The sequence below is a fragment of the Coregonus lavaretus genome (genome assembly GCF_964263955.1).
Source record: "Coregonus lavaretus genome assembly, chromosome: 1".
In the NCBI taxonomy this organism is placed as follows: domain Eukaryota; kingdom Metazoa; phylum Chordata; class Actinopteri; order Salmoniformes; family Salmonidae; genus Coregonus; species Coregonus lavaretus.
Window position 1 is genome coordinate 53,692,665 of NC_139988.1, and position 26,355 is coordinate 53,719,019.

General features: G+C 43.5%; 3 protein-coding genes across 3 annotated transcripts; 1 reads left to right on the top strand and 2 right to left on the bottom strand.

Moving 5' to 3' along the window:
* Nucleotides 1-1,422: 1,422 nt before the first annotated feature.
* Nucleotides 1,423-3,258, bottom strand: mxtx1 (mix-type homeobox gene 1; the record flags this gene model as incomplete). The annotated part of the gene is made up of 3 exons (XM_084166974.1): nt 1,423-2,253; nt 2,700-2,884; nt 3,237-3,258. The coding sequence occupies 3 exons, from the start codon at nt 3,256-3,258 to the stop codon at nt 1,423-1,425; spliced, it is 1,038 nt and encodes a 345-aa protein (XP_084023100.1).
* A 2,456-nt stretch (nt 3,259-5,714) lies between these two features.
* On the top strand, nt 5,715-11,820 carry tmem254 (transmembrane protein 254). Its single transcript, XM_084157175.1, has 4 exons — nt 5,715-5,853; nt 7,087-7,190; nt 9,410-9,469; nt 10,714-11,820. Exons 1-4 carry the CDS (start codon nt 5,767-5,769, stop codon nt 10,835-10,837), a joined length of 375 nt encoding a protein of 124 aa, XP_084013301.1. The 5' UTR covers nt 5,715-5,766; the 3' UTR covers nt 10,838-11,820.
* A 4,319-nt stretch (nt 11,821-16,139) lies between these two features.
* LOC311127371 (L-threonine ammonia-lyase) lies at nt 16,140-25,380 on the bottom strand (the record flags this gene model as incomplete). The annotated part of the gene is made up of 11 exons (XM_084159213.1): nt 16,140-16,238; nt 16,856-16,913; nt 19,197-19,364; nt 19,569-19,694; nt 20,868-20,943; nt 21,089-21,191; nt 21,343-21,508; nt 21,642-21,883; nt 22,046-22,162; nt 22,412-22,772; nt 25,277-25,380. The coding sequence occupies 11 exons, from the start codon at nt 25,378-25,380 to the stop codon at nt 16,140-16,142; spliced, it is 1,620 nt and encodes a 539-aa protein (XP_084015339.1).
* Nucleotides 25,381-26,355: the final 975 nt, after the last annotated feature.

Consider the following 26,355-nt stretch of genomic DNA (forward strand, 5'->3'; position numbering starts at 1 on the left):
TTGCTAGTTGTCAAATTTACCAATACCACAATGTTTTTCCATGTGAACACCTGTTTCACATATCTAGGCCTACAGAGGACAACAGTACTGCAGTACTTCCTTTGCTGTCCTATATTTAGAGAGAAAACAAAAGCATGAGATCGCTCCCCTCCTCTGTTACCTATTGTGTTTGCTTTGGAGAGGAACGCCACACCAGAAAGTTAACAAAAGAAGGTAATATCTTGACTTGACTAAAAAGGATAATGACTGGAAGCCAATAGAACACAAAAAGTTAAAAGATTAAATTAAAAGATTAAATTAAAAGATAGAGATAACAATGAAGGCATTTCTGTGGAAAATAATCTAAATCCAAACATCCTGTCCTATCTGCTGTTTTTGTCATTTTGCGTTTGATGTAAGAAATGTGTCTGTGTCACGTCACCAGTGTGGGAGGAAGCTGATACATACGTTTAGACTTTTGTTTACCATGAACTGGATTGGTTTCAGATACTAAGATGAAAGATTTCCTTTCATCCTGCAACTCATGCCCCTTTGAAAGTCTGTTCTCAGACATATCAACCCTAACCATAGGGAGGCTGTTTCAGGTGAAAAGGAAGGTTTGCTCAGCTGGATAAAAGCCTGACTGCTCTGTGGAGGAAAATATACAAGTGTCACAACCATTCAGTGTCTTTGGCAATGATTGACCACAGGTAGTGACTCTAATCATAAGAGCAATGACAAATGCCACTTCACACAGCAGCTTGTATGGACAATTTAAGAGTTATGGTCAGAAACAGCATTATTGACCAGCACCTTGCATTCCCATACTATGAATCTGTGACTCATAAGCACCATCTAGTGGATATATGTTGCTTTACGCTGTGCAAGAGCAACAACGGATCAAATGCATGACAAATGCAGATGAGTGTAAAGGAATGTAAATTCAAGGCTTACTCAGTGGAATCACAACCATCTTGAAGGCCTACTTAGGCTCTCTGATGTGTTTGAAATACCCTTCATTATGGCACGATACTTTATGAATCAACATGATATTACTTCCTCTAAATCAAAGGTGTTTTAATACAATGGATTTATTAGAATACAAGTGCAGAAAACGATAGATAAATAAATAGATAAATAGATAGATAACCTAAAATTAATTGGGATGAAGTTCATGGGAGAATAAATTGAATCATTGTAGAATTACTAAGGACGTATGATCCTCTCTCTCTCGGAGAGCATTTTGTCCATAGTTGACATTCCAGAAACACAGACTACACAGTAAAACCCTCTTGTACTCCCACAAACCCCCTTGTTGTACATTTTCTTCATACTATACAAATATTTATACATTATTTAAAACATCTAAAGAATATACAAAATATTATAATAATAATAAAGAGATTGTCCATCGTAAAAATAAAAAAGGTGAGATAACAGACTTCAGCAGTAAACCAGTTTGTCCTCATTGTGGTGGCTGTCCAGTCCATCTCCCTCCCGCCACTCTCCCTCCAGCTCCCCCAGGATCTCCTGCAGGGACAGGGCCGGGAGCTCTGGCAGGGGGGCATGGTGCGGGGCTTGTCCTGGGTATTCTGCGGTAGATATAGCCATGCTCCAGGAGCCATCCAATCGGGAAACTTGGCCTACCATCGGTGGGATGTTTTCTTGTCCAACCTCCCAGCAGCCGGAATCCGTGGTGGCTGGGGCCTGGGTCTGGGAAATGGGGCCTCCAAAGGCTTCCTGGGGGTTGCTGTAGAGGGGCTGCTGCTCGGCTGAGCCATGGTAGAGGAAGGCCTTGCTGGAGCCTGAGCTGTAGTTCCTCACCTCCAGAGGAGAGGGGCTCCACATGGACTGCACTGGGGTTGTCTGGTCACCCGCCTGGGGCCAGGCTCCTGGAACCATCTGGTGCCCGGGGGTCTTCAGGGGCGGGCTGGAGCTGTATCCCAGCACCCTGGCCTGCCTCAGCCCGAACAGGGAGTTGTAGTGGCCAGTCTCCTCTGCTCCAGGGTAGGGTGGAGGGTAGCGTCCATAGAAAAGATCCTCCTCCACCTCCTCCTTCACCTGGACAGGGTAAGCAGGGGGCAGGCAGGGGGAGGTGGACAGAGGGGCCAGGCTGTGCTGGGTAGCCCCTGTCCCCATAGTGCGGGGCTGGGAAACTGGGTTCTGGACAGGGGTGAACCCACCAGGGGAGTGTAAGCCAGAGTCTGACTGGCACAGGGACTTCTTAGCTGCCTTACACTTCAGAGTCCGAGCCCTCCTGTTCTGGAACCACACCTGGAGAGCGATTACAAAACAACTGTGTTATAACACTGCATTTAGAATGGACATCCAATGCAAACAGATACAGTGTCGCAGTTAGTTGACTCCAATGACTAAGATAGAATTATCTGCTTTGAGCCCATGTTAATAATTTCCCAAGCCCACCCACAAACACCTGTAGAATATAGTGAGAGCGTTGGGGCTTATCTTGCTGTTGTCTCCTCTGTTTACTATAAGTGTTGTACATTCTACCAGTCAGACCAAACAAACAGATAAAACCGCTTACATCATCTTAGTGATTTAAAAGATAAACAGAAACCCTGATACCAGTATCAACAGCACCCATGCAGGCCACATTTGAACACAGAGCCTTCGTAATATAAACAACCCCCATTACATTCGTCTGTGCGTGAGTCTGTGTATGTGTTCCTGCATGCTTACATGTGTGCGTAGTTGCTTACCTGGATGCGAGATTCAGGTAGCCCTGTGTTCTGGGACAGGCTCTCTCTCAGGCTGATGCCAGGATAAGGGTCTGTCTCAAAGGTGACACGGAGCAGCTCCACGTGCTCTTTGGAGAAGCTGGTCCTCTTTCTGCGGTTGGTACTCCGGGACGAGGCTCCGGTGACGGCCACCTGTCTGAGGACATCTGAGGGGAAAACACAGGTTCCAGATCAGACATGAGCCAGAGAGGAGCCCAGGGCAAGACAGGTCGTGGAGGGGGTCTTATCATGTAGTGAGTCTGTCTCCAGGATAGGTTGCTAAGGCAAGAATCTATATGTGGCTCTCTATCACTTTGAAGCATTACAACTGGCAAATAAACCCCATAGGACAAAAACATCTGTAAAGTTCCTTTGATATTTCACCCCCCCCCCAAAAAAAAAAATGTCATTCTCCCACCAAAATGACAATAATTATCATCTGTGATTCACCTGGCCTACTCAAAAATACAAATCTGATATCCAGTCTAGATTCTGTGTCAGCCAGTGACCTCTCCTTACCGATGCTGGTGTCCTTCCACATAGCGCTGTTTGGTATCTAAGATGTGTAGGAATCTGTAGGTGTTCTGTGTGTAGGTATAGATGCTCCTTCACTAAGGCTCTCAAGAGCTATGTCTCCCAAATGTATTGACCGCCCTTTTATATTGATCGCAAGACTCTGGACCCAACCAGTATCCCCTCCTCAAAGAAGTGCTGATGATGTAGAGTGATATTTTTGGTGACAGTTTGGAGGGGGTATGTTTGTGTTGGCACGGGGGTTGTCTTAGAGGTACTGAGGTTAAGTTAATCTGAATGGTCTTTGGACTAACTAATGGCCCTCTCCCATCCACCCCATCGACATCATCCTCATCACATGCAAGGTCATTGGCACACAAGAAGCAGACATAAAATACATTACTAAATAAAATAATTATGACTAGCTGGAAATTGGTGCTGTATAACTGTAATAAATGCTTACTTATTTGTGTATAGCAAATGTGTAGTTTATTTATTGCATTGTGTAAACAAAAACGATTAAAACTGCTTACTTTTTTTGTAGTTGCAAATGCATGGTTTGTTTGCATTAATTAACCTTTGTTTATTACAGCAATTTCATAACTTGTGTTTTGTTGTGTATTCATCTGTCAGTGGTTTGTGTGCAGTGTGAAGTGAACTTATGTGAGCTTAATTATACTTTTTTAGCACTACCACAAATCCAAATGTAAACAGGAATAGATAGATGTGCAAGTATATCCATTATTAAACTTAATACATTATAGAAGGGCTTATAAAAAACAAGACAACAATTTGGATTATTTCAACACATATTGAAAATGATTAAGGGTGGGCGCTGAAAGTCATTCTCTAATGGCTGCGTCAACAAGCACAATGAAGTATTTTAATCAACCAAACAATTGGCTTGAAGAAATATTAACTCACATGCCTTCTTAGTGAAATGCAAAATGCCATTCATGAATATAACCCTTTTCACAACTGCTGATTTCTATTGAAATGCAACACAGATACAAGCTATAAAAATAAGAAAAACAAGGACGTCTAATTGTTTGGTGATTAATAGGACCATTATCAACATGCTGCCTCACCTTCCATTGATGTATAGGCCCAATTACAGTGAAAGGCCAGGGGTTGTACCAACTAATAGTGGGTACCAAGCTCATCACTGAGTTGTACTTGTCCAGACATGCTGGTTTCTTCATGGCCTATGGGAAAGACTGAGCCAGAGGACAGTGAACTTTCACCTCAATGACACTCCTCGCCCCTGATAGAACTGTAAGTCGCTCTGGATAAGAGCATCTACTAAATGACTAAAAGTTTTTTTATTTTTTATGTAGGGACACCACACACAGGTAGTTAAACACACAATTAGTTATTCTGTAAATAGTACAATATACTGTAATATATCTTACTATATTATCTCTTACTGGTATTACTATTAATATATAGTAATAATACTAAATAACATATAATAAAATGCAATAACAACGCTGTTATCTCTACTTTTAATATCAGCCGGTTAGTCATTCCTTGTCTTTTTATTCCTTATCTGGACTATGAGGATCAGTGTCTCCATGTTTTGGGACGGCTCCCGAGAGTCCCACCCTTTCAGGGGCCAGTGGACCTGACAGCAATTCATTCTGGGGGTTATCCAAATCCTATCAGACATTATGCGTGGCCCTTTGGTCCTTCAAGCCTCTTGCAAAATCAGCATTGTCCTCCTCAACACATACATAGCCTATAACATTTGCATTTGCACACTTCAGAATGTGTCATATGTTGGCTCCTCACATACTGTTTCATCACTGCTTCAAATAAAAGCTATATTACAAAATAAACACGTTCAACTCATAGCACAAACAAATACATTGTCTCTATTTCACAATGGCCTCATGAAGTCTATTCTTTGAGTCCATGAACTGTTTTTGTCAGGATTTAAATACTTCTGACACACAGTTTTACATGCAATGATCAGTGAGTAAATACGTAATGATAACTAGTTTTACCAATTTCCATTTGACTAATGGTGAAATTACCATAAAATGATTGATTCGTTATTGTCATGCAGATAGAGATATCTGTGAAGATCAGATTGTAAATACCTTAGGTCCCATGACCAGTTTACTGTAGAATCATTAGCTTAGATCTAGGCTACATCCATTAACAACTTGGATGGTTAATGTCCCACTTTTACTGAGCTTTAATCCTATAATTTTGAATAGAATAAAAGTAAATCATTAGCAAATAAATAAATATATAGCCTATATATTATTACACATACAATGCATGCACTTTTTTATTTTTCTGTTTATTTCAGTCAAGGCTATTCCTATTTCAAAACAAAATAACACTTGTCTCAAATCAATATTGAACCTTGGATGATATCATATGACTGATAAAGAAAGATTTACATAATCCCACTCTAACCCCATTCAGAGACAGCGGTCTCGGTACACATATATATTATATTATTACAAGCGTTCCACTGTTATTGTTGCACGTGCTGATTTGAGAGAGGGACAAGTTGAACGCCACCATGGCAAAAAGCGATGGGTGCGATTATTTTAGAAGAACCAGTATTTTTTGGATAACTACAGTGGCGCTTTCGATGGGATACTTCACAGTAAGTCAAAGCCACAAAACGTGGATGGTTTTGACGCAATACCACCGCAATTATAAAGCAAATTGTTAAATTGACTCTGTGCCACCGTGACCGTGCCGTAAACAGCCGTAAACAAAGCCAAGGTGTCACTACGAATGGACTCCGGATGGATCTCTATTTTACTCGGCCAAATTTGTGTTTTATTGAGGCATTTGTTTTTGTTGTTTATTATTCAATTCCCGTGAAGTCCATCGCGAAGTAGTACAGTATTTAGCTTATGAGGTTAGCCTAGATGTTGCGCTTGCAATGAAAGTGTATCCAGGTCATCAACCCTGCGAGTTAAATATTAATTATCCCTGCTGTAAGATCCCTGCAAATGTAATTAATTGGAATATTTGTACTTAAGTTAAACATTTCATATTGTATAGTTACCGTTGTAATTACCGATTTATAAGCTATCTATTATTGCAGTTACTAGTGGGGAGTGGCTGAATGGAGCTGCGCTGCGGAATGGAAAGGATCGAAATAATTCCATGATATTGTAGAAAGCCATTGACATTTCTCTAACTAGGCCTATTTATCAGCCATAGATAGCCCTATAGATAACGCAGTATGTTGTTAAAAATCGGTTTTTGGAACGTGGGGAAAGTGAGTTTAACCTAACGTAGCAGGCGTAAAAATATAATTTGGGTGAAATATGTCTCTTAGTTCTAGTCTGGCTAAATACTATCCCCCTATTGACACTTAATTTCCCCACCACATCTAGCTTATGCGTTGCCTTCCTCAGTCATGTAAGGCAGAGGTCATACTAATGTCAGGATGTGTGTGCAAACAAGGGTACCCCAGTGACAACTGCTTGCTAGCACTGTCAGCTCTTGGGTAGAGAAGCAAAATGAGTTTGGCTATATCTTAACAATGATAAGCCAAAAGTGAAGGGTTAGTGCACAATGGCCTCTGCACAAGCTGGAGGCCCTCTGGAATGGATAGGGCTGAATAGTATTTTTGTTAAGCATGTTGCAACCTGTCAGAGGTGTACATAATATACAAAACCCAATGTTACAATGACCATGTGATCATATTAGATAATGACTTGGATGTGTGGCACATGTGGGATATGTGTACACAATTAATGTTGTCAAAAGTTGGTGGAAGCAATTCATGTGTATGGGGCACTGTTTATAACATGCTATTTAGTGAAAACGATGTGTTTTCCATGAACTGACTGTCTGACCGCATCTCTGTTCTGTGTTTCAGTGGACGGTGTTCTGGCCACAGCAGGTCCCCTATGACAACCTGGGTCCGCTTGGTACCCTGTCCAGATACCTGGTGGACAATCACCATTCTCTCATGTACAAAGGGTAAGTTAGTGTTCCTCCATGATAATGTTTACAAGATTCTGTCATCAAGTAGTATTGGGCAAAATGTTGGCCCAACAGCTTTATAGTCAGAATGAGGATAGTCAATGTGAAATTGAAAGAAATGCTGACTGAAACTGCAGTTACAATGTACAGCACATGCAGCTTCTACAGTTGTAGGCCTAACTCTGTAATAACCAATCATTTTAGATGCAAATTAACAAGGAATAATTACTGCGCTGGGTGGGTTTGCCAGCACACCAGATCACTGTGAATTAGATTTCTAATGATGTGCCAAGTACCCACAGAATACAGAGGCTTGGTCAGTCTGCATAATCAACTGTAGGCCTCCTGTAGCTCAGTTGGTAGAGCATGGCGGTTGCAACGCCAGGGTTGTGAGTTCGATTCCCACTCACTAACTGTAAGTCGCTCTGGATAAGAGCGTCTCCTAAAATGTAAAACGTGTCCCACTCCCTTTCACCATTTTTACACTCTTATCACAACATTTTCAAACAGTGTAACACTTCCACTCATCAATCACATACATGACCACTTATGAAATATCAAAGAAACACTCACACATTTTATATCCGTACAAGACCAATGTGTTTTCTGTTTTTGAATCTCTAATCAATTGCTGTGGTGTGGGACCATGTCACGATCGTCATAATGAGTGGACCAAGGCGCAGCGTGATATGCGTACATCTTTTTTAATAGTGTACTTTTCCAACACGATACAATAACAAAACAACAAACGATACGTGACAGAAGATCCCACCAATACAGGACCAAGCAGCGTGTCCAGTAGCAAACGCCGGAGGTAACGTTAGTGGATGTCCTCCTGGGTTGGGGGCAGATCACGGAGGAGGAGGCCGTCCGTTACCGGAGGGCGATGAAGGGGGAGACCCAGGCAGGAGAGGAGAAGCGGCGCCAACCGGGCCGTCGTCGGACAGGCGAGAGGCACCCCCAATAACATTTTTTGGGGGGGCACACGGCATGGACGACGGGGCTGCTGGAGGCAGATAAAGGGCGAGTTTGTGGACGAGGAGAGAAGGCCACCAGGTTACGGGGGCCATTGGTCAGTAGAGGGAAGGAGAGTGTAGAGGCACGGCGAGAGGTACTGAGGTGTGTTACCAGTCCGGTCCGGCCCCGTTCCTGATCCCCACACAAGGCCAGTGGTGTGTGTTCCCAGTACGGTCCGGCCTGTTCCTGTCCCTCGCACCAAGCCTGTGATGCGCGTCGCCAGCCCGGCCCGGCCTGTTCCTGCCCCTCGCACCAAGCCTGTGGTGCGCGTCGCTAGCCCGGCCCGGCCTGTTCCTGCCCCTCGCACCAAGCCAGTGGTGCGCTTCGTCAGCCCGGTCCGGCCCGTCCCTGCTCCCCGCACCAAGCCAATGGTGCGCGTCGCCAGCCCGGCCCGGCCTGTTCCTGCTCCCCGCACCAAGCCTGTGGTGCGCGTCGTCAGTCCGGCACAGCCCGTGCCTGTTTCACCGGTGCCTGGTCAGGTACCGGTCAGCTGCTCCACACCGGAGCCTAAGCAATCCGCTCCACCGATGTCCAGTCCAGCTCCAGCCAGCGGGACCAGACCAGGGGCGCTACGGGGGGGTTGTTGGAGGGTGGTGGTCACGCCCGGAGCCGGATCCGCCTCCGAGTAGGAATGCCCACCCGGCCCCTCCCCTGTTGGGTTTATGTTGGCGCGGTCGCAGTCCGCGCCTTTGGGGGGGGGTACTGTCACGCCCTGGCTCTGGGGACTCTTGTATGTTGAGCCAGGGTGATAGTTTCTTTGTGTAGTGTCTATGTTTCGTTTTCTATGTTCTGTTCTAGGTTATGTGTTTCTATGTTGGCCGGGGTGGTTCTCAATCAGAGGCAACGAGAATCAGCTGTTGCTTGTTGTCTCTGATTGGGAACCATACTTAGGCAGCCTGTTGTGCACTTGTGTTTCGTGGGATCTTGTTCCGTGTAGGTTTGTGTTTGTTAACCGAGGACTTCACGTATCGTTTTGTTGTTTTGGTATTGTCATTTAAGTACTCATTAAAAGATGTACGCATATCACGCTGCGCCTTGGTCCGTTGCTTACGACGATCGTGACAGACCATTACACTGTAGCTAGAGGAAATCATTGGTCACTTGCCAGAAATAATGTAAGAATGTTTTTTAAAGAAAGCTGTTAGAGAGAGACTAGAAACATCCTCATTCTGAATGTTGTGTGTTGCTCTGTGTTTCAGATGGTGGGCAGCTTGGGTTGTCCACGTGGCAGAAGCCCTTGTTGCCATGAAGGTCTGCAGGTAAGATGGATGTTCATATATCCATGTCTCCTCTAGGGGGTGCTATTGTTCTGCTTTCTATCAGGCTCCCTCTAGAGACATGCTATCACACCTACTTTTAAACCCCTGTATGTCTAAGCCCTTAGATCGCAATATCTATTAAGCTATATGGAATTGTTTTAAGATGGCCATTTTAATTTAGAATTTTAGGACCCTTGTAGGTATAAAAAAAATATTTGATAAAACATTGAATTTGGCCTTTACTGCTAGAGCCCATAGAAACACATTGAATAACACATTAATAAATGGCAAAAGTAAAAAAATAAATCATTTAAATTTTATTTTGACCCATGTTTGGTCACGTTATTTTTGGCACATTTTACCCCCTACTACAATTTGTACTGCCCGGTACTGGGTTAACCTTCAGACGACTCCCCTGAAGCTTGTGTGTGTCATAGAGCAGAACATCCGACACCGTCGTCTTTGTGAGAGTCTCCGCTATCGATATTGGTGACATATTAGTTTGTAGTCGGTTTTGTGAAAAGACCTCTTCGAAATGAGGACGTCCGCGACAGAGTTCAGATGACTACCGTAAAGCTTGTGGATGTCGTAGAGCCAAACAACCGACACTGTCGTGTTCGTGAAAGTCAACCCTGCTTTGGCATATTAGTTTGTAGCTCACAGATGATTTCGTGACAATTTTCTTGTCCGGATCCTCTCATGTGTAGAAAAAGTCCGCTTTCACAAGCCCCATGTTATGGAATAGTCGGAAACCTCATATAGGCGGAAAGAGGGGATTGAGCTGCAGCCATTACAAGAAACGGTGTCTCTAGCATAAACACACATGGAGCTAATCGACTCTAGGGGGTTTAAGCCTATGTGTTAACTCATGTTGCCCAAAGGTCAAAGATAATTGAAGAAGTGGGAGTCATAGAGATACTGTTGACTGTACAGAATACAATAGTTTTATTGTGATGATTCTAGTGCACCATCCCTCATCATGTTTTGTTTTGGCCAGAAGGGGGCATCGTATAACTGCATGTCTAGTTACATTTAAGATCTTACTATGCTCAGCCTTCTGTCTCCTCTTGCCAATTTGGACTCTACTCAATACCTTAAGGGCCATTGTGTTGTAGTCACTGACACTGAACCTGAGACTAAACTGCTGCCTGTCTGTGTGTGTGTGTGTGTGTGTGTGTGTGTGTGTGTGTGTGTGTGTGTGTGTGTGTGTGTGTGTGTGTGTGTGTGTGTCACTCTCTTCACAGTAACAAAGGGGTGGACGGCACAATGACACGTTGCCTCTGGTTTGTCCAGACGGTGCTGTTTGGCTTTGCCTCTCTCGGCCTGCTACTCAAATACAAACCTGACCACAGGACCAAACAACACTGATGCCACAAGGAAGACCCTGCTGCAGAACAGAGTCTATAGTCTTTATAGACCACACCACCACTTCCTCTGAAAATAATGAGTGGCCATGGCATGCTGTGAACTTTTATCTGCAAACAGTTTTATCTGTTAGGGAACAAGATAGTTATTTGTGATTCCAGATTGTTTACAGTGCTCCGAGAGGACCATAGATACAATAACTTACAACATTGTGATTGTTAATTCTAAGGACCTATAGACCTTCTGATCGAACAGTAGAAACATTCAAGCCGTCAAAGCTCTTCATCTGACAATACATAGCTATTGTGAAGCTTCCCACCACACACCCAACATTCCTCCAAAAATAAATGCTATTTTTTTATCCAGAGCATATTTTAGGACAGAATGCAATGCACTGTTTACACAGAGATTATCACAAGGTTCAAAATGACAAAATATTTTCTGTTTTATATCATGATCATGATTTCTGTTTTATACCCCCAAATTGTAAAGTGGTTATCCCACTGGCTATAGGGTGAACGCACCAATTTGTGAGTCGCTCTGGCTAAGAGCGTCTGCTAAATGACGTTAATGTGCTCTTGAGCAAGGCACTTAACCCTAATTGCTCCTGTAAGTCGCTCTGGTTAAGAGCGTCTGCTAAATGACTAAAATGTAAATGTAAAATATGATGGAAAAGTACCAAGTTTTCCTACAGAATTTTTTCAAATCATACTAGAGCATTTTCCAATTTTAAGTTCAGATCACCCGTTTTAATCACTCTTTACATTGCTCTATCTTGTTTTAATGAAAAAGGACTACAGATGTTTCATACAGATGTTTCTTAACTTTCCTTAGATTACATTAGATTAGATTAATCCATTTGCCTTTAAGCATGAACATGCTGGGAATTTATTCACAAATTAATATAGATAAGGGATAAGATGAGAGACGAAGAGTGAAGTTGCCTAATTTATAGCGTGACAAATAAAGAGTGATTGATGAACAAACTTGGCTGTTTAAATCTACTTTGTTTTTGTCCACCTCTGTCTATCATACTGTCTACAGCTTGTGTGCTTGGACAGCCGTGATGAGGACATAACGTCATGGCGTACTGTCCCACAGAATCTCTTGTACAGGGCCCGGTTTCCCAAAAACATCTTAAGGCTAAGTTCATCTGATTAACTTAGCCTTAAGATGTTTTTGGGAAACCGGGCCCAGATGTAGATTGTTAAAGTACAAAGAGCTTCACCACTCCTAAGTGATTCCATATATTGAAACGAGTTCAGTGGAGTTTGTCCTCTCCCTCCCTGTAGTGCTGTCCAAATGAGCTATTTTTGTCAAAGGTACTATCGGTTTTGAGTCGGGAAGTGTGTACTTTTCCAACGAAAACATTTGAGATTATTTTATATGATTATTATATGTAGCCGGCTGCCACAGCAGCGGAGATGGGTAACAACTGCGCATGTGTGCCCTCGTGGGGGAGACCCTGCTATGTTTTAAGTGGGAAAGTACACATTTCCTGACTCAAAACCGATAGACAAAAATAGCTCATTCGGACAGGCGCTTTCAATAAAACAACTAATTTGCCCACACATCATGAATTCACTGACATCGGAGCAGAGCGAGGCCTGCATCCAGCAACGTAAACCCATTTTTGCAGCTGTTTCAGTACAGCACTACAGGGAGAGCGAGGGGGAGAGGGCAAACTCCACTGAACCAGTTTCAATGTATGGCATCACTTGGGAGTTCTGGATTTTGGGTAAACTTATCCTTTAATAAAAGGTCAATTATCTTATATGGCATATGCCCTATATCCTTGGGCCAATATAGACACTATACAAAGTTAAATACATTTTAGTAGGTCAGCTATATTTCCTTATATGACAAGGTCATATAGTTATGATAGTGGAGAACAAATATATTAATTGATTTAACACAGGAAGTGGTAACACTTTACTTGACACCCAGTGTCATAACACGTTATGACATGGTCATAATCATGTCATAACATTTACATTTACATTTTAGTCATTTAGCAGACGCTCTTATCCAGAGCGACTTACAGGAGCAATTAGGGTTAAGTGCCTTGCTTAAGGGCACATCGACAGATTTTTCACCTAGTCGGCTCGGGGATTAGAACCAGCGACCTTTCGGTTACTGGCACAACGCTCTTACCCACTAAGCTACCTGCCGCCGTAACATGTCATAACAGCTGACATAACTTGTCATAACCCATATATTTACACCTGTTGTGACATATAATGCTTTATTTTATGGCTGGTTATGACACCTACATAAGAGTGTCAAAACCCACATTTATTCCATTTTTTTTTTTCCTGCCAAGAAGTTTCCTTTCGTTTGAAAGTTTGTTTCTTAAATCCTTTGTTGTTGTAATGAATTCTTTACAGTCATGTTTTTTTCATCATATTTTAAATAACTTGTAGAAAATACACTTTATGACACTGTCAAGAAGCATTATGACCATACTTTGTCGCTTTACTTGGACTAAGAAAATACACTTTATTACACTGTCAAGAAGCATTATGACCATCATAATCATATAAGCCAGATATGCCTATCACATACATGCCCTTATATTATCAGTCAAAAAGAGGGTGTCTTGTCCTGCTCCTGAAATCTTCTCCTGCATTCGTCCCAGTCATCAGCAACAGAGCATTGGGGTAGGTGCATGTCTGACATCAATGTGTGCGCAATTACAATGATATATTAATAGGGTAAATTTAGAAAAAGGTTATATAACATAAACATACTGTTGACACGTAGGCTATGGTGTAATGGAATGTTTTGCCTTGTGTGGTAGGTTTTGTGGGTTTTGACACTCTTATGTAGGTGTCATAAGCAGACATAAAATAACATAATATATGTCACAACAGGTCAAAATATATGTGCCATATTATAGCAGGTTATGACAAGTTATGTCAGCTGTTATGACATATTATGACATGGTTATGACCGTGTCATTTAAGTGATAATGCCCAAGAAGCCGGTCTTTGGAGGATATATTGGGTGCCTTCGTAAATTCACTCTGGCTATCTACTCCGATTTCAGAGCACTCTCGTCTGAGTGTGCCAGAGCGCAGAATAACTGATGAATTTACGAACACACCCATTGACACAGGTGTTGTTAAGCCCGAGACAAAGTCGAGGTCCGGCAAACCGTGCCAATATATCCTCTAAACACTGGCTTCGAGGGCATTATCACTTTTATACAACGGGTTACCAACATATTCAAATATTGATTGACATATTTTCATTAAAAACGTTATTTTGATGCATTTATTCATACTATTTCATCCTTCCACAAGATATTGTCCCGACACAAATCTAGGATTGCTACCCAAGCCGGCTGGTCGTTCGTTCTATCGGTTCGGTTGCTAGAGACGCGACCCAGTCGTTAAGTCTTTTTGTTCTGTATCTATGGATGCAACCCAGTCATTTGTTCGAAATGTTCCATTGCCATAATGGCTGTCAATGTTCTTATCCCTTGCTTGCTAGCTAGACAACTATGGCTAATTTACAGTCATGTCAAAAAGTCCAGCCAGATTAACAGCAAAATAGCTGCATTTGCATTTGTTTAAGCAGTTTTCTAGTGACATTTATTTGGATACATCCATAACAATGAGCTAATGAGGCGCGATTTCGCCTGGCATAGAAAATGTGCTCACTCGCCAGGACACTGTTGTTCAGAGGAGCTAGCCAACAACACAGCTAACACAATCACTTCAAACTGAAGCTAGAAAGACTGAAAACTAGCTGCACTTCGTTTCGTTTGACCTTTTTTTAAATTGGCATTTCTTTCTTCTATATATCCATAAAAAGGATGCCAGCTGATTCATGATTTCAACTGGCTGAGAAACGCTGCCTGCCTGCCAGTCTCTCTTACAGTTTCTATTAATAATCTGTCAGTAGCTATCCATTTGATTACTTTGATTAACACAGAGCCTACACTCAAACATCTCCTCCTGCTAATATCTCCCCAGGTACTGTCATTATGTTTATTGAATCATTGTTGCTCCTGTCGAGTCTCTTTCAAATGCTCTGGCTTGCCTAGGGTCTGGTTTCCGAGACTAGCTCCAGCTATTAAAGCTATCACTGTCTTCATTTTGATACAACTGGTCATCCTTCAGATGATAAACAGGAGAAGCTTGCGGGGGCAGGTCATAGGCACCTAATCTTGGGGGACATTTGTAATATTTCAGTATCAATATCTGACTCGGTTCGGAGTTGATGACGTGTTTCTCTGTCTTAGGCACTGTATAGGACATCGGGAGGTTTAGATTGCTTCAATGATATACAGTGGGCAGTTTCTTAGTACTGACCAGGCCAAAGAAGCACAGCGGGGTCAGAATGTCCTCTGCTAACAAACTTAGGGAATTAGTCCATCTAAATCATCTCGTCTCTCCTCTGGCACTGTCTCCAATCATTAATCAATGAGATGTCATCTTCTGAACCATGAGGTAACTTTTATTTCAAGGCATTGCACACTAACTATTCCCTCTCTCTCTAGTTCTCTCTCTCTCTCTTTCTCATCCTCTCTCTCTCAGCAAGGAGTGGGCGTTAAAGGATCATGTATGATTCTATACAATAGGCCCACTTTATTTAGTTTAGATTGATGGGTAGGTATCAGATGCTCTAACACAGCTATGAACAATACGCTGTGCAGTTGATCCCATTGGCTGACCTTAACTGATCCTATCTCATCTGAACTGGACATACAAATTATCGTTGAATACATTATCATCAACTTTTATTTCCAGAACACATTGGTTTTAATTGTCACTACAACTGTTATGTTATAAATATAGAAATATGTACAACAATTCAATTCCCAGGCACAGATTAAGCCTAGTTCTGGACTAGAAAGTATGCTCAATACAGAATCTCCATTGAAATAGATTTTTAGTCCAGGACTAGCTGGGCTTAATCTTTGTCTGGGAAACTGGCCCAAAAGTACCCCCTGAGCTCCCTAATAACAGAAGTGTTGGGTGAAAGTATTGTTTTCTCATCAGAGCAGCATCTGCAGTAAATGCCATGTATTCCCGTATTTAAGTTTATCTCCCTGTATAATCTCTACTAATCAAAAGGCTTTATTATACTCACTGATATTCAAAAGCAATTGCAATTCTGTAGTTTTGCAGCAAAGAGTTCATGTGTTATGTGTTAGTTCGTATATATATTCACAATGTTTCTGTTTCATTGTATGTTTAATTGTGTGTGTGTCTGCGAGTGACGTGCATGTGTGTACGTGTGTGCATGCTTTGTCCGTGTGTGTGTGTGTTCAGAGTGAGAGCCGTGACAAGTGTTGATCACCGGTCCAGCCAGCGTAGTGTGGGGTAGCGCTCAGACAGTGTCCTGCGGAGCTGAGTGCTCTGTGTCTTATCTCTGGTCTCCACCACACACTCCACCTGTGGGCACACAACACAGATTTAATCCTAATCATCTCTCACTGCCACACACACACACACACACACACACACACACACAGTCTGTGAAATGTAAATAAACACTGGAGTGTCTAAGATAATAATACATTGACCCACTCACACACATTTAGAATATACCATTGCTATGCGGTTGTAGCATGACGCAACACGCTCCCAACACACTCAATGCATCTGAAGTCCCCATCGATTCCAGTTTGTCTAATTTCTATGACTAGATTAACCCGCTACATGGTAGTAACATAATATTCTACCTTCACATAACATACCTGTACATAACTTATTTTACAGCTGCCAACTTTACAGTCAGTTGACGTCACACATCTAGAACTTCTAAATCATGCTTGCCATTAGTAGGCAACGCCTCAATCAGAGTCATAAACCACTTCCAAATCAATCACATATTGACACTGTCTAGCAGCACTGGACCCAGAATCCGCCACTCATCTCACACTACCCTGCACTGCCAACACAGCGGCAACCGAGCTAGGGTTTCCATGGCAATGGCAGTGTGAGAAGCAGCTGAGTGGATTTCGGGGGAAGAGGGGAGGGAGGTTGGAATTGGGCTAAGGCTGTTGTACCTGGGCCTTGAAGAGATCGCCTCTGTCATCGTGTCTACGGTGGCAAACATCTAACAACCTGATGGAGAGAGAGAGAGAGAGAGAGAGAGAGAGAGAGAGAGAGAGAGAGAGAGAAAGAAGATGAAAAGAAGCATTACTGAGAGGTGACAGATGTAGACATACAGAACGAGAGAAAGAAAAAGTGGATGAGGAGAAAGCGAGGAGTAAATTAAATTAAACTAAATTCACATTGTTCTTCGTATCAGAGGATTTGTCTGTCCAGACTGATCATCCTGCCAGGTAAAGCCTCCTCCTGTCCTGTAGCTTATTCTGATGTGATCGGATGTGTGGAAGAACAGGGTCACAGGGCCAGATTGGGCACAGTGGCATTACTGTCACTGAGAGAGAGTGAGTGATCTAACTATACGCACCATTATCTAACTAGACACACTTATCGCCATCCATATGTAGCACAGATATCAGGACTGAGGTGATTAATAAGCTCTGGCAGTACTGGGTTATGGTCAGTCTGTCTGACCACACACTCTGACATGTGTGTAACATGTGTGTGTGTGTATTTCAGAGAAATAGGGAGTAATCAACCTCTTATACAGGTCGCAGTTGTAAATGAGAACTTGTTCTCAACTGGCTTACCTGGTTAAATAAAGGTAAAATAAAATAAAATAAAAATAAATACACTACTGTATCTACAGTGCATTCGGAAAGTATTCAGACCCCTTGACTTTTTCCACATTTTGTTACGTTACAGCCTTATTATAAAATGGATAAGAAATATTTTTAAAAACTCAGCAATCTACACACAATACCCCATAATGACAAAGCGAAAACAGGTTTTTAGAAAATTTTGCACATATAAAAAACAGAAATACCTTATTTACATAAGTATTCAGACTCGAAATTGAGCTCAGGTGCATCCTGTTTCCATTGAGCATCATTGAGATGTTTCTACAACTTCATTGGAGTCCACCTGTGGTAAATTCAATTGATTGGACATGATTTGGAAAGGCACACACCTGTCTATATAAGGTCCCACAGTTGACAGTGCATGTCAGAGCAATAACCAAGCCATGAGGTCGAAGGAATTGTCCGTAGAGCTCCGAGACAGGATTATGTCGAGGCACAGATCTGGGGAAGGGTAGCAAAACATTTCTGCAGCATTGAAGGTCCCAAGAACACTGTTGCCTCCATCATTCTTAAATGGAAGACGTTTGGAACCACCAAGACTCTTCCTAGAGCTGGCTGCCCGGCCAAACTGAGCAATCGGGGGAGAATGGCCTTGGTCAGGGAGGTGACCAAGAACCCGATGGTCACTCTGACAGAGCTCTAGAGTTCCTCTGTGGAGATGGGAGAACCTTCCAGAAGGACAACCATCTTTGCAGCACTCCACCAATCAGGCCTTTATGGTAGAGTGGCCAGACGGAAGCCACTCCTCAGTAAAAGGCACATGACAGCTCGCTTGGAGTTTGCCAAAAGGCACCTAAAGACTCTCAGACCATGAGAAACAAGATTCTCTGGTCTGATGAAACCAAAATTCAACACTTTGGCCTGAATGCCAAGCGTCACGTCTGGAGGAAACCTGGCACCATCCCTACGGTGAAGCATGGTGGTTGCAGCATCATGCTGTGGTGGTGCTTTTCAGCGGTAGGGACTGGGAGACTAGTCAGGATCGGGCAAAGATGGACGGAGCAAAGTACAGAGAGATCATTAATGAAAACCTACTCCAGAGCGTTCAGGACCTCAGACTGGGGTGAAGGTTCACCTTCCAACAGGACAACGACCCTAAGCACACATCCAAGACAACTCAGGAGTGGCTTCGGGACAAGTCTCTGAATATCCTTGAGTGGCCCAGCCAGAGCCCGGACTTGAACCCGATCTAATATCTCTGGAGAGACCTGAAAATAGCTGTGCAGCAACGCTCCCCATCCAACCTGACAGAGCTTGAGAGGATCTGCAGAGAAGAATGGGAGAAACTCCACAAACATAGGTGTACCAAGCTTGTAGCGTCATACCCAAGAAGACTCGAGGCTGTAATTGCTGCCAAAGGTGCTTCAACAAAGTACTGAGTAAAGGGTCTGAATACTTATGTTAATGTGATGTTTCTGTTAAAAAAAAATAAAAAAATTAGCAAACATTTCTAAAAACCTGTTTTTGCTTTGTCATTATGGGGTATTGTGTGTAGATTGATGAGGGAAAAATAATAATTTAATCAATTTTAGAATAAGGCTGAACGTAACAAAATGTGGAAAAAGTCAAGGGGTCTGAATACTTTCCGAAGGTACTGTATATTCAGATGTACAGTGTAGTTCATAACTATCTGTTCTCATGTTAGTGTTTAACTCACTTGATGTCCTCTCGGGCCAGGATGTCCAGTAGCTTGGCCATGTCCCCCGGAAAGTCTCCCAACTGCACCGTAAACTTGTTGACCCGGTCGTCCAGAACCAGGGCTCGGTCAACACATTGTCTGATCAGGTCCAATTCCATGTTAGCACTGCTGACCACCACAGCTACCCTGCAGCGGGCAGACAAGGACATAGATGGAGACTCAATTCATCTGAATATCAACAGGTTACATTTTTGACACTATGGGGTGAATCCTAATTTCCTTATGTCAAATTTTCATTTAGTCATGCATTGTTGTCAATGGGAGGCTAAGTGTTAGGATTCACTCCTATGTTTTGATACAGTAACACACCCTGGCCGAGCATTAACCCACCTTTTGCCCTTCAGCTCTGGTAGTTGCCCAGCCAAGATGGCCGCCAGTCCCATGGCTCCCTCTGTGTCCACCGTGGAGCGTTCAAACTCCTGGAACCTTAGCATGGCTACCAGAGAGTCCTCCTCTCTGTTGAGAAGAGTAAGAGGTCAGGGATACTCAGAGAGAAAGAACAACAACAACAACACCACCACAACAACAACGACAACAACAGCAGTACTGAAGGACAATGATCGAGACACTTTACTGCACTCTGGGCTCTAATTTGTGGCCATCTTGCTACCATATGCTCCTAAATAGTTAAGTTGTTACATTTGTATCATATTGCGGCGAGCAAAGTCAATATATTGTATAATTTCACCTCACCTGTGAGAGTGAAGAGGGAATTCAGCAACTTTTAAAAGTGCTTCTTTATTACAAAAAGTTAAACCTACATTGACCCTTAGATTTGATCAAGGTTTTATATATTTCAAAATGGCCGCCTATTGGTCAGATTATTGCAACTAATCACGTCATGTTTTGTGTTGTATTCCCATTGTGATTGGTCCCTGAACCCATAGGAGAACATTTAGCAATATACAAAAGCCTCCTTCTTTTCTATCTGTAAAAGGCTAAGGCAGAGACGCATTTTTGCTTTTAACACTCCATTTGCTCCTCAATTCATGCACCTTGGTAGGAGAGCGAGGTAGCACGGCAGTGTTCACTTCTCTTTGCACCTCACCTGTGACAACCATGGTTGCACCTTTACAATGCATAAAACCGTTCAAAATGTATGACCAGATAATTATTTTTCCTTTCTATCGCGGATTCGCAGGTCACATTTTATAATTTCAGAAACCATGTTGCGGGCCGCTAACTTGTTTGATAACAAGCAAATGTCCAGTCATGTTACCTAGCTGCCTAACAACCTGTTAACTTGCCCAGTAAGATAGCACTGGAAGAAAGGAAATGGGCTCCTCCAGGAGATGTGGATTCATATAGTCCTAGGGCTCTATTCAATCTGTATCACTGAAGTGAATGCAGTCTCTGCGACTGTGTGGGAACATTGCCTTTAATTGTCAATCACGCTATAAAGCTGAACTTCCGCAATATGGATTTAATAGAGCCCCTGGTGCTCCTAAATACTGCTCCTAAATACTGTTTGGTGCTTCTAACCTTGGGAGCATCAGTGCTACCAATGTAGAACCATGGCAACAATCACGGCACTGGGGAACAGAGGGATGTCTATGTCCATACATGTAGAATACAATGACTATGGCAAATGTGTGGTGAGATACCCTCCTTTCCATAGAGATGTAGTACCTGACAGAGATGACTTTATCCACAAATTTCTTAGCCAGCTGGAAGGTGTGGGTCCCCATTGAGTGCTCTAATAGGTCTGGGGATAGAGAGTGGGATATAGGCATTGAGTTCAGTGAGTACAGTGCCATGACAATTGATATCTATTTAAATACAGAGAAAAACCATATCAAATGGGGTAGGTGTGGGTTCAGATAGCCTACAGGGGTACAAGGGCACAGCACCTCCATAAAGCTTCTTGTTGGGGGTGCTGTATAGTTCTCTAGTCACTGGGCTGCCTGTTTTGAGGGACTGTAGTAGCAGCGGGAATCCTTCTGGTTCAACTCCCTGTCAAAGAGAACAATGGTACATGAATCCTGATATTATGCTAAGTGCTATGCTAAGTATGATGGGGATCCACATTTTGGAGAGCTTGTTTGCAACTTACTCACTATGACAATAGTACATTAAACAAATATTCAGAGTTGGAAACACTTACTATGACAGTGATGCGTGAGTTGAGGTGTTTGATGGCAGCTGCTGTGCCAACCAGTAGACTACACTGTCCACCAGCGGGCACAATGACTGCATCTAGTTTGGGCACCTGCTCATAGATCTCCATGCCTACTGTGCCCAGTCCTGCCAAGTACACAGCACTATCATCCCTGAGCGAGAGATAGAGAGAGAAAGAGAGTGAAATACAATATTACCATGTGTCCATGTATTAGTGTCACATTGTCGTCAGTGCATGTTTTAAAACAAAGGAGAGCTATGGGACTGGCGCCCAGGGTGACTTACTCTTCCAGGCAGAGGTATCCGTTCTCCTTGGCCAGGTGGCGGGCGTGGTTCAGGGAGTCCCTGGCCGTGCTGCCGTAGGAGATTACCATGGCGCCGTAGTCACGGTACATCCTAAGGTGGGGCTGGGCACAGCTGGCTGGCATGATGACAAACACTGGGATCCTCAACTGCACTGCATGGTGGGCCACGGCCATGGAGAAGCTACAGTCTGTAGCCACGATCACCCCCTTTTTCTGCTGCTCCTGTGGAGGGGGATAGGAGTTAGCTAACTGTTAAAGTAATTAGCGATTGTTTAGCTTGTTAAATACTTGTTAGCTTGTTAGCTACTTGTTAGCTTGTTAGCTACTTGTTAGCTTGACTTTTCTCCAGCTGGAATGCATTGAGAGATGCATTGTGATGCATACCTGGTTGAGGGAGGTGAGCATGTAGAGAACACCTCTCTCCTTCACTGAGCCCGTGTAGTGGAGGTGTTCCTTCTTTAGGAAGATCTCCATGCCATACTGTTTGGACAGTCTGGAGTACTGGGAACACAAACAAGCAGAATGCGAGTAAGCTTCTGTATATGAAGCAGGGTGCATCATCTAAAGTTATTACTCTTAAACAAAAAGGTACTACCTAGAATAAAGGGTTCTTCAACTATCCCTCAACAAAGAATCCTTTAAGAACCCTTTGGTGAAAAGGGTTATCCTACAGACCAGGGACATCCAAAGAACCCTTTATAGTTCTAGCTAGTACATTTTTTATGAGTGTATAGAAGGCTCTGAACATACCATGCAGGGGGTCTTCTGCATCCCCAACTGGATTTTGAAGGATGCAGCACTGATGTCATCGAAGCAGAGGTACTCAGGCTTGGGTGGTGTGACTACTTTGCTCTCGCTGCCTCTCTTCTTGTTAATCTTGGGCGGGTCCATCAGCTGGATCTCAGGGGCGCCCACCACCTTGATCTCCTTGGTCTTGACTTCTCCATTGAGGCACTCCTCCTCCTCAATACCAAAGTCCTTCAGGCGCTCTGGGTGGATGAGCGTGGGTCGCAGGCCCGCAACCCCGTTACAGACGGGGGCGTCGTTGTTGCAGGTACTCTTGGAGGAGGTGGAGCATCCCTGTTTTGTTGAGCCAAGACGCTGCTCCTCGCTGGGGGAGAAAGGAAGATCAACAGGGCTTGGAATTACTCCTCTCTGATTGGGTGTCTGTAAAGATGTATACAGCTCTGACCGTTATACACATGTATTTCAGGTCAAAGGTCTCAGCAATGGGCTAGAGTGATGAGAGGGAGCAGGAGGAAAGAATTGCTAATAGGCTGGGTGGAGATTTCAGGAGTAAGGTTTGTACGTGTGTGTGTGAACAAGGGGCGAATAGATTAGCCACTGCTTTACATTGTCTGGGAGTGATGGCAGTAACCTTGTGCTCTGTACAATAGGAGATCATCCACAGAGATCTTCCCATGTCTAGCTAAAACCTGGCTGTCCCTTATGACAACGGAAATAGCTGTAGGTTGTGACATATTAACCACACACACGCACACACACCTATTAACCACACACAGACACCCACCCACCACACACACACACACACACACACACACACACACACACACACACACACACACACACACACACACACACACACACACACACACACACACACACACACACACACACACACACACACACACACACACACCAACATACACACACACAGACACACACAGGGCTCTTAGGTTGTTGTCTGTTTGGAGGGTATTGAGGGGAAGGGAATGGTTGGAGTTAATTGAGTCACCTTTCATGTTCTCAGAGTTTCACCTCTGCTTGATTTATTTAATCTCTGATTAAACAATGACTCATTTTAATCATTTCAACGCAGTCTTTTAGGGACATGCAGTAATTAAACATAGCATGTGTTGAATAAAGTAAAATAAGAGAGAAGCTTATTATCAGTGATAGTTTGACTAAATCCTGTAACTCAATAATAACTTGGTAGAGTATTTAGTTGGATTGTTATTAAACCTAGTACTAATAATGATAGTAATGACTAGTAATGATAGTATTAAATAATTTAATTCCTTTCTCTTCATGTCAAAACATTTCTGTAATAGTCAATGGGATTGATAATATAGTTAATCGAACCATTGCCTTATTGTGGTTATTAAGATACATAGCTATATTATCAACAATCAGGTCATTCAGAATTAAGGCTCTCTATATAAAGACATACAGGGATTAGATCAGACCTGTTGGACATTAACCTCATTACTATCTCAATGTTAACACTTTACTGGATTCACCTACTAACATTGCCTTATAAACATTCATAGCAACTACATGTAGTATTCATTCAATTGTATGTAAATAACCTAATGCATTCCTATTCAAAAGTCACTCAAAAACATATTATATGCACTGCTGAAATGGATAGACCGTATGGTATAATTCAAACCAGCTGGTAAAATGTAACTTCACTTTAAGTTTCCATTGTGTATACACCACAGGAGGTTGGTGGCATCTTAATTAGGGAGGGCGGGCTCGTGGTAATGGCTGGAGCGGAATGGTATCCAATCCATTCCATTTACTCCGTTCCAGACATTATTATGACCTGACCTCCCCTCAGCAGCCTCCACTGGTGTACACATGGGCAGAACTTCCAAGAGCTAAGTCATAGCAAAGACCTCAAGATCCAAACAGCACCAGCACATAGAACCACCAGGTGGAGTTACTCTGTTGGCATTCTATTTCCCCAATATCTAATGTTTTTGGCTCCGTTTCCTGTTTCACAACCAGTCGTTCTATTAATATCGTCTACTCAGCCATAAGAGCTGCTTTACCCTTTCACCCCATTCCCCAAGTTAACCCTCTGATACTAATGTCCTTCTATACCGTTTGCCTCTTTAATCCTTCACACTTTCTCTCAGTAATACCACCTCTCTCTCTCCTTTCAATTGTCTCAGCATGTGTAAGACCCCAAACTTCTCTCTGTCTTTCGCTCCCTCCTTGATCGCTCTATCTCTCTATCTTTATGTCCAGTCTGTTTACCTGGGAAGGAAGAGGAGGATGAAGGATAGAACCAGGCGGAGGAGGAGGCATACCAGAGTGTGGAAGGCTGGCAAGAGGAATCTGTTCCCCGTGTCTGGAGAGGGTATCACAGGGGCAGGGGCACGGCTAGGGGGGGCCTTGGCTACTACTGTGGACCTGGGGAGAGCAGGGGAAGCTTGAGGTGTAGGTGGTGAAGGTGCTGTTTCAGGTGGAGGAGGAGGACAGGGATCGAAGAGGGCTTTAGATTTGGGGACAGGATGTGCTGGATAATGAGGAAGTGGTTTGCTGGTGGCTCTAGAGGACTTAGTAGATACCCTTGCACAAGGAGAAGGAGAAGGAAGATGGTGGAGTGTGGAGGTTGTTGCTGGTGGGGTTAGTTGACCTTGGGGAGAGAGAAGAGGTGCAGAGCAAGGATGAAGGAGAACAGGAAGAGGTGCAACACGAGGTGCAGCAGGAGCCACAGCAGGAGTCACTACAGGAGAAGCAGCAGTGGGAGTATTTGGCTCCTTAGGGTGTTGGGGGGGTACATCTGCAGCCAGGGCTCGGGTGGGGAATTCCTCTGTGTCTAATGGGGTACACTGGGTGGGGGATGAATCTGTAAAGTCCCACCTCTGCCAGAAGGGATCATTCTCATCACTATCGCTGAATCTCACTCTGTTGGGCGATCCATCTCTGACATAGTTGGCGTAGATGAACTGGGCAGCAAAGTTCATCCTGGACCACTTTTTCAGCTATAGTCCCAGGATCCACTCTGGATAAGTCCCGAAAAGTCCTCTCCCTGCTCCTCCTGTGTGGCGCGTCCAGGAGTGTGTGGGACAGTGTGTCGGCTCAGAGCACTCCCAAGGTGTTAACTGCGCAGTCCTGGATCCCTTCCTGGGGCTATTTAAGGGGGGATTACCCAGGGGCATATGCCCGCCCGCCGCTTAACCCTCCAGCCCAGCTTGCCTCCAGCCCTGGCCTGGCCCCTCCCTCCCCTTGTCTCTATTCCGGTCCCAGACCTGGAATAAACCTCCAGTTCTGTGACGTGTCGGTAATCAGACGCTCTAAGGGGATAGATACAGACTTACAGTTTATCTAGGGAACAATGATCTGGGATCTTAGGCAGAGATAGTCGAGATAGAGACACTAGGAGGATCAGAGATGAGAGAGAGAGAGAGAGAGAGAGAGAGAGAGAGAGAGAGAGAGAGAGAGAGAGAGAGAGAGAGAGAGAGAGAGAGAGAGCACTGACTTTGTAAGCAGGGAGATCCTATTCAGTCAGGATAAGAAGGTAGAAGCTTCCTCCACCTCTGATCTCTAAACTTGGATGAAGATGTCCCCTACAACTTCCCCCACAGTCAATGAAGGATCAACACAATCGTTGACCTTTGACTCACTTCAGATAGTACAGCTGTCTAAACGCTCACACATTAGCATATTTATGTGTGCTAATACTGTATCTCCTCATTGTGATTAAGATAGCAACATACACTATCTAGTAAAGAATGTAATATTTGATGTTTTCAAATATGTGTATCTATAAATCAATGGTAGGTAACAACACATCTGCCACGCTGATCCTCAACACGGGGGCCCCTCAGGGGTGCGTGCTCAGTCCTCTCTTGTACTCCCTGTTCACCCATGACTGCATGGCCAGGCACGACTCCAACACTATCATTAAGTTTGCAGATGACACAACAGTGGTAGGCCTG

What these genes read in the sequence shown, in the direction of transcription:
- tmem254 (XM_084157175.1), top strand. Translation starts at nt 5,767, where the DNA reads ATGGCAAAAAGCGATGGGTGCGATTATTTTAGAAGAACCAGTATTTTT. An exon ending in TTTCGATGGGATACTTCACA is followed by an intron (nt 5,854 to 7,086) that starts GTAAGTCAAAGC and finishes TCTGTGTTTCAG; the next exon opens with TGGACGGTGTTCTGGCCACA. An exon ending in CATTCTCTCATGTACAAAGG is followed by an intron (nt 7,191 to 9,409) that starts GTAAGTTAGTGT and finishes TCTGTGTTTCAG; the next exon opens with ATGGTGGGCAGCTTGGGTTG.